Genomic DNA, 9380 nt, shown 5'->3' on the forward strand with positions numbered 1-9380 from the left:
GGGGGGGGGGGAGGGGGGGGGGGGGGGGGGAGAGAACTGGAGGTGTGAAAAAACCAGGACAAATCTGGGCCGGTACAGATGACCTCAGGCAGGGTGGTTCCCTGGTAGGCCAATTGTTGGATAGGGAAGGTGTGTGATCTCAAAACTGACTCATTGTTGCGAATTGTAGATCTGGTTAAACAACCAGGGTGGAGGAAGGGGACAACAGGGTGGGGGGTGTTTAGTAGAAGTTATTTAAAATTTGAGAATTCAATATTCATACTGCTGGGTTCTAAACTACCCAAGAAAAATATGAGGTGCAGTTCTTCCAATTTCCGTGTGGCCTCACTCTGGCAATGGAGGTGGCCCAGGACAGAAAGATCAGTATGGGAATGGGAGTAATAAACCACAAGATCCAGTAGGCCTCGGCGGACCAAGAATAAGTGTTCAGCATAACAGTCCCCGCCCGAGTCCACGTTTGCATTGGGAACAGCGATGGCAAGAGATCAGGGCCCTTGTTAAAACTGACGGTTGGCGACGTTTCAGGTCAGGTCGCTTCATCAGACCAATGACAGGTGACGTTTCAAGTCGGGATAGTTCTTCAAACTGATGACGTTTCAGGATGGGCCTCATCTTCAGATGGATGATAGGTGACGTTTTGGGTCAGGACCCTTCTTCAGACGGTTTGCGGTGAGGTTTCAAACTTTTCAGGCTCTGGAGATTACATGCTTTCCTGACATGAAATGTCACGTGTCCATTCTCTCCAGATGGTGTCTGACCCACTGAGCTCCTCCACATTTTGTATTTTGCTCACTAACTTCATTAAGTTAGAAACAGAGCAGAACTGTCACCTGAGGCATTGGGAAAGAACTTCCACTTTTATATGAACACACTGGCCCTGAACACTCATTATTTCACCATGACATTTTCTCTGTAGATGCAGGATTAATCTTCTCTGAATATGTATTCATGTATCGATGTCTTGATGTAGTTCAGTTTCTGTCATTGCAATTTTAAGAATTTGTGTGATTGCAAAAATGAGATCAAATTATATTTTTTATTTAAAACAGGAACCAACATGAACTAAAGAGAACAGAGACCATACAACACTTTGTAAATCAGTTTTCTAAGTGGCAATGTCGAATGACGGGATATATACGTGAACTACAAGAGATTGTAAACCGTATTGATCGGTATCACAAAGGTGCCACAATTGCAAATGTCACAGGGTCTTCTGCAGGTGCTGTAGGAGGTGTGCTTACGTTTGCAGGAATAATTGCTGCTCCTTTCACTGCTGGCAGCTCCCTGATACTCACTGCAGTGGGAGCGAGCATAGGAGGAGCTGGTGTTGTCACTAACTTGACAGCTAGCATCACTGAATATGTTACACGGTCAAAGATGCAGAAAAGGGTAGATGAGATCATCAGACAATATAAAAATGATTGGAAAGTTATATCAGCACACTTGACGAACATCGACAGTAATCTCCAGTTCCTGTGTCTTCTTAGTGAGGAAGAAAATACCGAATGTGATTGTAATGAAGGCACAACAGGGGATTGTCAAAGGAACAGCAAAGTAAAGCAAGTCACCAGTAAACACAGGGAAAATTATTTGCCCAAAGTTAAAGATAGATTATATTTACAAGGGGTTAGGGAGGAAAGGAATATTTTCAACAAATGCAGGAAAAAGTATTTTGATGAAGTTAAAGCTGGATTACAATCTGGTTCCATCGGCGTTAACACATTTAAACTGACAGCATCAATCATGGGCAAACAAGTCTTACGCAAATCTCCTGGCCTTAGCAAACTAGCTGAGAAGTTAACATCTCTGAGTCACAATGCTCAAAGAACACAGTATGCCCTGGAAACTGGGAAAGTGAAACAACTGCTTTATGGAACTCCTCTAGCTTTGTCCAAAACTACAAGAGCTGTTTCAGGAGTTGTGGGAGCACTCTTTATAGTGTGGGATATCTACTCTATAACTAAGGATTCTATTGAGCTGAGCAAAGGAAGTAAAACTGAAGTAGCTAAAAAGTTACGAGATGATGCTCAGAAGATAGATGATGCGTTAAACCTGTATGAGGACATATGCCAGTTTCTAAAAAGGTTCTTGAGAGAGACTGGGACATTGGATAATGAAGTCCAGATTTGAACAGAAAAAGGATGAAAATTGTTTCTTCATTTCCAGTGGCATTGGACTTAGATCATAGGATACTAAAGTAAGGGATCAAGCCCTTTGGTCCACAATGTCTGTGCCAAACATGATGCCAAGATAAACTGATCTCATCTGATTCATACTCCCCCTTTCCCTACAAATCCAAAAACCTCTTAAACACCACTATCCTATCAGCGTCACCACCAACCCTGAAAGAGAATTCTAGGCATCTATCACCATCTAGGCAACATTCAATAGACAATAGGTGCAGGAGTAGGCCATTCAGCCCTTTGAGCCAGCACCGCCATTCAATGTGATCATGGCTGATCATCCCCAATCAGTACCCCGTTCCTGCCTTTTCCTCATATCCCAAGACTCCGCTATCTTTAAGAGCCCTATCCAGCTCTCTCTTGCCTGCCTCCACCGCCCTCTGAGGCAGAGAATTCCAGACTCACCACTCTGTGAGAAAAAGTGTTTCCTCGTCCAAGTATTGAGTACTTGCCATGAGAGATCTAATTGAAAAGCGTTTCCTCGTCTTCGTTCTAAATGGCTTACCCCTTATTCTTAAACTGTGGCCCCTGGTTCTGGACTCCCCAACATCGGGAACGTTTCCTGCCTCCAGCGTGTCCAAACCCTTAACAATCTTATATGTTTCAATAAGATGCCCTCTCATCCTTCTAAACTCTAGAGTGTACAAGCTCTGCTGCTTCATTCTCTCAGCATATGACAGTCTCACCATCCCGGGAAATAACCTTGTAAACCTACGCTGCACTCCCTCAATAGCAAGAATGTCCGTCCTCAAATTAGGGGACCAAAACTGGACTACTCCAGGTGTGGTCTCACATTCCCCGCATGTCTCCTTTAAACTTTGCCCCCCTCCCCCTCACATTAAAGCTATGACCTCTGGACATTGACCTTTCAACTTGGGCAAAAGTTCCGACTGGAATCTCTCTCCAGGGTACTTTCTTTGTAGTTACTATATGCCACTTTGTCCCACCCATCATTCCTTCTTATCCCCACTCCCAACAGACAGAAGGTAAGTTCATAAGTCACAGGAGTAGAATTCAGCCATTTAGCCCATCAAGTCTACTCCACAATTCATTCATGGCTGATCTATCTTTCCCTCTCAAAGCTCTTACAGATAGCAGAGTTAAGGGATATGGGGAGAAGGCAGGAACGGGGTAATGATTGTGGATGATCAGCCATGATCACAGTGAATGGCGGTGCTGGCTCGAAGGACTGAATGGCCTACTCCTGCACCTACTGGGTTGTCTATTGCCTAACCCATTCTCCTGACTGCTCCCCATAACCCTCCACACTCTTACTGATCAAGAATCTGTCAATCTCCACCTTAAAAATACCCAACGACTTCACCTCCACAGCCGTTTGAGACGACTTCCACAGATTCACCACCCTGACTAAAGAAATTCCTTCTCATCTTCTTTCCAAAGGTATGTCCTTTTGTTCTGAGGTTATGTCCTCTGCACTCTTGTAAGACTTAGTGCGGTTCTCCTCCATCTTATTTAGCTTATTTAGCCACATTAGCTATAACCTCCATTTTGTACGCAGCATGCTGGTAGCATTTTAAAATATTGGCCACTACAGAAATCTGCAAAAGCCTGTGAATACAGAAGCCTATGAAGGTGACCTTCACTGTCTCAGTGAGAGTGGAGATAAGAGCCGTTCCCAGCCGTCTACAGGGCTCGAAATTAGAGGTTGCCCGGGTGCCACTGACCACTCAAAGTGCTGCCGGGCAACCTAAAAGGCGAGTCATTTTGCCCGGCTTGGCAACTTGGTTTATACCGAAGATATACCGTGGGAAAGATGCTAAGTGTGGCGTGATGGAGGGTCGGAACGAATGACGGGCCCCGCACAGCAGCAGCGGCGGCTCCATCTCCTCCTCCTCCTGCACCCCGCCCGGCCTGATAACGCTATAGGATCTTTGCTGTTAGCGGCCGCTGCTGCCACTCCGCCAACGGCGGTTTCAAAACAAACCCTTGGAGGAGGGAGGTGTCGGTCAGAGGCGGAAGTAGTAGAGGGGAGTGGGGGGGGGGGGGGGCTGAGGATAGAGCACGGTGATTGGAGGAGGGAGACGTGCCAAAACACTCTCAGCAGCCCTGCACTGCAGCCAGGATTGATCCCAGTTTCCGGCGCTGCAATTGCTGCCGAACCGCCACTGGACCATCCCCGTCCGAGAGCCCCCCCATGCCCGGGGAAGGCCAGAGACGCCGGGAGTCAAACGGGAGTGGTGCCCCCAGGCCGACAGCCAGCAACGCACCAACTCTGCCTGTCCATGAGTGGATTGAGACAGGGCTGTATGCGAGACAGGCAGAGTTGAGCTGCATTTAGCGCTGGATTGAGCTGAAATTACCGTTCACAGGGCCTCAGAAGCCTCGCGTGTGTGTGTGTGTGCGTGTGTGCGTGTGTGTGTGTGCGCATGCATGCGCGGCCGCCAAGATATTCTGTCCCCGGGTCCCCTCCATATTTTTATAGTGATTTGAGCGATGATGCCGGTGTTGTCCGAGGAGCGCTGACCTTCCTTCCCACCTCCTCTGCCCATTCCTCTCTCTCTCTCTCTCGTACGCCCCCCTCCTCTCCATCCCGCACTGATCCCCATTCCTGCCTCTATTCAGCCCTCACTGACATCCCCTGTGCTCCCCTCCTCATCTATTCATCCTGCACTGATCACCCTATCCACCTCGCATTGATTCTCCTGCCACTTCCCATCAATCCTACACTGGTCCCCCAATTCATCCTGTACTGACCCCCCTTCCCATCCATCTGCACTGTTCCTCCCCTTCATCCTGCACTGCTCCCCCCATCCATCCTGCAAAGTTCCCCCCCATTCAACCCACTGTCATTCCCCGAGCTCCCCCCTCACAATTTTACCTACTCCAACCAACATGCACTAATTCCCCTGCCTCAATCCATCCAATCCGCACCGATAGCCTTCTCAACCACTCCCCCCCCCCACCCCCCCTACCCCACTGCCACCTATCCATCCTGCACTGATTCACACACACACACCCCCGACCCTATTGTGCTGGAAATGTCTTCAGAACGAACACTGACTATGTTTGATAACGGAATGCAATCAAATGTGTTTTAATTCCCAATGTTATTATTTGTTTTAATCCATAAAGATGGATTAATTAAATTGTGAACACGTGAAACATTAAAACCGCAGTGTTCGATTGTCACTGTTACCATTGACACGTTATTACAGAATTCATTTTAACAGCAAATCAATGCTCTTAATATGGAGTATCAGTGCTGTAGTTATTTAATGAGCAACATTCACAGCTGTACGTTGTATTTATCCACGTTTTACTTCTACAATTGGTCATATACATCACAAATTTGGTCAGGAGATATTTCAGTTGAAATTTTAACGTTAATTCTGAAGTGGGAATGATGGAATTTTTTTTTTTAATTTGTTGCTTACAAACTTTGTATCTTCATGCTGTTCACAACACATACAACTAATCTGAATGTCCGGTAATGTGGCGTCTTGACACCTTTAAATATATTGCCAAAGGAACATTTGCTGCATTTATGTCCTTTGGCCATCTCTTGTTAGTTAGTGTAATGTTTAACCTGTCAGATGGGTATAGTCAGTTTTAACAGCTATTATCATAAAATGCCTTGCAACCTGTATATTTTGTTGTGGATAAATTATGTGGGAAGCAAGAGTGTTTCTGTACCAATAGCAATAACGACCCATACTATGGCCATGTCATGGTAATTTTCGGTCCTTCACAGACGTCATGCTTGCATCAATCTGTAGTGTGCATGGTTAAGCATATATGTTATCAAGGTCCAGGATTTAATGACACAAGTTGATCATACGCTGAATAATCCAACCACATTTTTGTTTGGAAGTGGAAAGAAATAATAAAAATTGCATTAATTGCAATGTGTAAAAAGAGTTGAGATACTGTATTATAATTTTGCTGTATGTCATTGTGGTATATATCATGTCTTGATTGGTGAATATGTTTAGTTTGTGACTTTATTTGAAGCAGAAATAATATGTGAATGCTTCATTGAGCATAATTCCGACTGGTAACTACACACTTCGTCTGAGCACATTATCGCACACGTCATGCAAGCCGTCTTAAATGACCACCTAAGCTGTCATTTGGCAACATAAAAAGCTGCCGAGGTTGCCCGGCTGGCAACAGGGAAAAAAGTTAAGCGAGAGCCCTGCGTCTACCATTCCATTGCGATACCAGCAAGCTGTATGGGAGGGGCAAGGTATACAATAGAACTGTTCTTGCCTGCGCAGCTGGTCTGTCTCCCACTATACTCCTGCATTTCCCCAAATGTAACTGAGGGGATCCATTGTGTTTAACTAAGCTTCTTTGTTACTAACCATGTGGCTACGGTCATTTTATCAGTATATAGATGCTTGTAATTTCTCTGTATCGCCAGTCAATGGTGGGGACATATGTGCACACTGTTGGATGATTTTCTATTTCACCCGGGTGACTTAGTAAAGAGCTTTTCACAGAGATTTTGACTCTTTGATTTTTTCTACACTTCAAGCAGAACAAACTTTAACACTCTCCCACTAGTGGAAACATCCACTCCTTACCCACTCTATTCCTTTCACTATATGAAGAGTTTCAATGAGGACTCCCCTCATCCTTCTAAACTCCACTGAGTACAGGTGCAGTGCCATCGAACTCTTATCATGGATTATTCCAGTAAACCCTGGGATCATTCTCGTAAACATCTTCTGGACTCTCTCCAATGCCAGCACATCCTTATGCGGCCCAAAACTGCTAACAATACTCCAAATATGGTCTGACCAGTGCCTTATAAAGCCTCAGCATTACATCCCTGTTCCTTCCTCCAGCCTCACAATACATTTCTCTTCACTCCACATCTGATAACCTTTTGTCTTTTCCCTCAGGTAGTTTTGTCACTTATTCTACACATCTGCCAATCACCACCTCATACGTAGCCACCAATGAGCTTTGATCTCCATTCCCTTTGTCCTATTTTCACACTTTACACCACCTTATGTACGTATCTCCCTCTCCCGACATGAATCTGAAGGGTCTCGATCCGTAACGTCACCCATTCCTTCTCTCCAGAGATGCTGCTCTCCAGATGCTGCACAGGACGGCACGGATAGAGTTGCTGCCTTACAGCAAATGCAGCGCCGGAGACCCGGATTCGATCCCGGCTAGGGGTGCTTTTCTGCATTTTCCCCGTGACCTGCGCGAGTTTTCTCCGAGATCTTCATTTTCCTCCCACATTCCAAAGACGTACAGGTATGTTGATTAATTGGCTTGGTAAATGTAAAAATTGTCCCTAGTGGTTGTGGGATAGTGTTAATATGCGGGGTTCGCTGGTCGGCAAGGACCCAGTGGGCCAAAGGGTCTGCTTCCGTGCTGTATCTCTAAACTAAACTCAGAGATGCTAGACACAAAATGCTGGAGTAACTCAGCATCTCTGTAGAGAAGGAATGGGTGATGTTTCGGGTCCTTCTTCAGACCCTTCCTCAGAGATGCTGTAAGTATGCAGATGATACTAAGATAGGTGGGGTTGTGGATAATGAAATAGATTTTCAAAGTCTACAGAGAGATTTATGCCAGTTGGAAGAATGGACTGAAAGATGGCAGATGGAGTTTAATGCTGATAAGTGTGAGGTGCTACATCTTGGCAGGACAAATCAAAATAGGACGTACATGCTAAATGGTAGGGAATTGAAGAATGCAGGTGAACAGAGGGATCTGGGAATAACTGTGCACAGTTCCCTGAAAGTGGAATCTCACGTAGATAGGGTGGTAAAGAAAGCTTTTGGTGTGCTGGCCTTTATAAATCAGAGCATTGAGTATAGAAGTTGGGATGTAATGTTAAAATTGTACAAGGCATTGGTGAGGCCAATTCTGGAGTATGGTGTACAATTTTGGTCGCCTAATTATAGGAAGGATGTAAACAAAATAGAGTACAGAGGAGATTTACTAGAATGTTGCCTGGGTTTCAGCAACTAAGTTACAGAGAAAGGTTGAACAAGTTAGGGCTTTATTCTTTGGAGCGCAGAAGGTTAAGGGGGGACTTGATAGAGGTTTTTAAAATGATGAGAGGGATAGACAGAGTTGACGTGGAAAAGCTTTTCCCACTGAGAGTAGGGAAGATTCAAACAAGGGGACATGACATGAGAATTAAGGGACTGAAGTTTAGGGGTAACATGAGGGGGAATTTCTTTACTCAGAGAGTGGTGACTGTGTGGAATGAGCTTCCAGTGAAGGTGGTGGAGGCAGGTTTGTTTTTATCATTTAAAAATAAATTGGATAGTTATATGGACGGGAAGGGAATGGAAGGTTATGGTCTGAGCGCAGGTATATGGGACATGGGGAGAATATGTGTTCGGCACGGACTAGAAGGGTCGAGATGGCCTGTTTCCGTGCTGTAATTGTTATATGGTTATATGCTGCCTGACCCATTGAGTTAATCCAGCACTTTATGTCTTTTACTCAAGTTTCCAGCATCTGCAGTTCCAAGAGTCAAGAGTGTTTTGTCATGTCCTGAAATTGAACAAAATTGGAGCAGCACAATAGATATGTGAACATAGTAATCTGTAAAACTCATAATAAACAACATAAAAGATCAGTATATATATATATATATATCTCAATATAACTAAAAGTCTGTGTCTTGTTTGTGTGTGTATGTGTCAATCTGGTTAATACCTATTTTCTTCCAAACACTAGGCCACACCCCCATTTTAACACATCCTATTTTAACACATCCTCACGGCACACCCCCCCCAAATTCACCCCCCTACCCCCGCACCCCACACCCTCAACACCTCCCCTCCCCTCCGGGGTGAACGCAGGCTCTGCACCCCCCCCCCCCCCCCCCCCCCCCCCATTCCTTTGTCATCTAAAAAGTTTCAGAAGTGATAAATCTGGCTGTAAATTTTTTAAATCGCCCATGGTTCTCATGGGTTTTTACATACCAAAAGAAAACGCCTCTGAAGCAAAATTTACTACCAGATTTATCACTTCTGAGACTTTTTAGATACCAAGAATAAAGAAAAAACACAAATAATGCCTTACTGTTGATGAAATACAGTGAGCAAACGCGATAATTCGCAATATTTTTAACTGATATCTGCACGGCCAATGTTCGCCAAGCAATTTAGCTGTTGTTGTTCCTTCAGCTCTCGCTTCTCTTTACCTTCATTTCACTTCATTTTTGGAATTCTGAAGTTGGATACATGTCTCTCACAC

General features: G+C 44.9%; 1 protein-coding gene across 7 annotated transcripts in view; it reads left to right on the top strand.

Moving 5' to 3' along the window:
- Positions 1-8766, top strand: part of LOC129694841 (uncharacterized) — a 34177-nt gene extending 25411 nt beyond the window's left edge. For 5 of the 7 annotated variants that reach the window (XM_055631604.1, XM_055631601.1, XM_055631603.1 and 2 more), the window contains one exon: positions 1050-5103. In XM_055631604.1, coding sequence (XP_055487579.1) covers positions 1050-2130 — 1081 coding nt within the window. In that variant the 3' untranslated portion in view covers positions 2131-5103. Of the gene's footprint in view, positions 1-1049; positions 5104-7235; positions 7416-8633 lie in introns of those variants that run through there. The other 2 variants (XR_008723054.1, XR_008723055.1) reach the window with 2 other exon arrangements.
- The last annotated feature ends 614 nt before the right edge of the window (positions 8767-9380 follow it).

The sequence above is a fragment of the Leucoraja erinacea genome, unplaced genomic scaffold (assembly GCF_028641065.1).
Source record: "Leucoraja erinacea ecotype New England unplaced genomic scaffold, Leri_hhj_1 Leri_81S, whole genome shotgun sequence".
NCBI lineage: Eukaryota > Metazoa > Chordata > Chondrichthyes > Rajiformes > Rajidae > Leucoraja > Leucoraja erinaceus.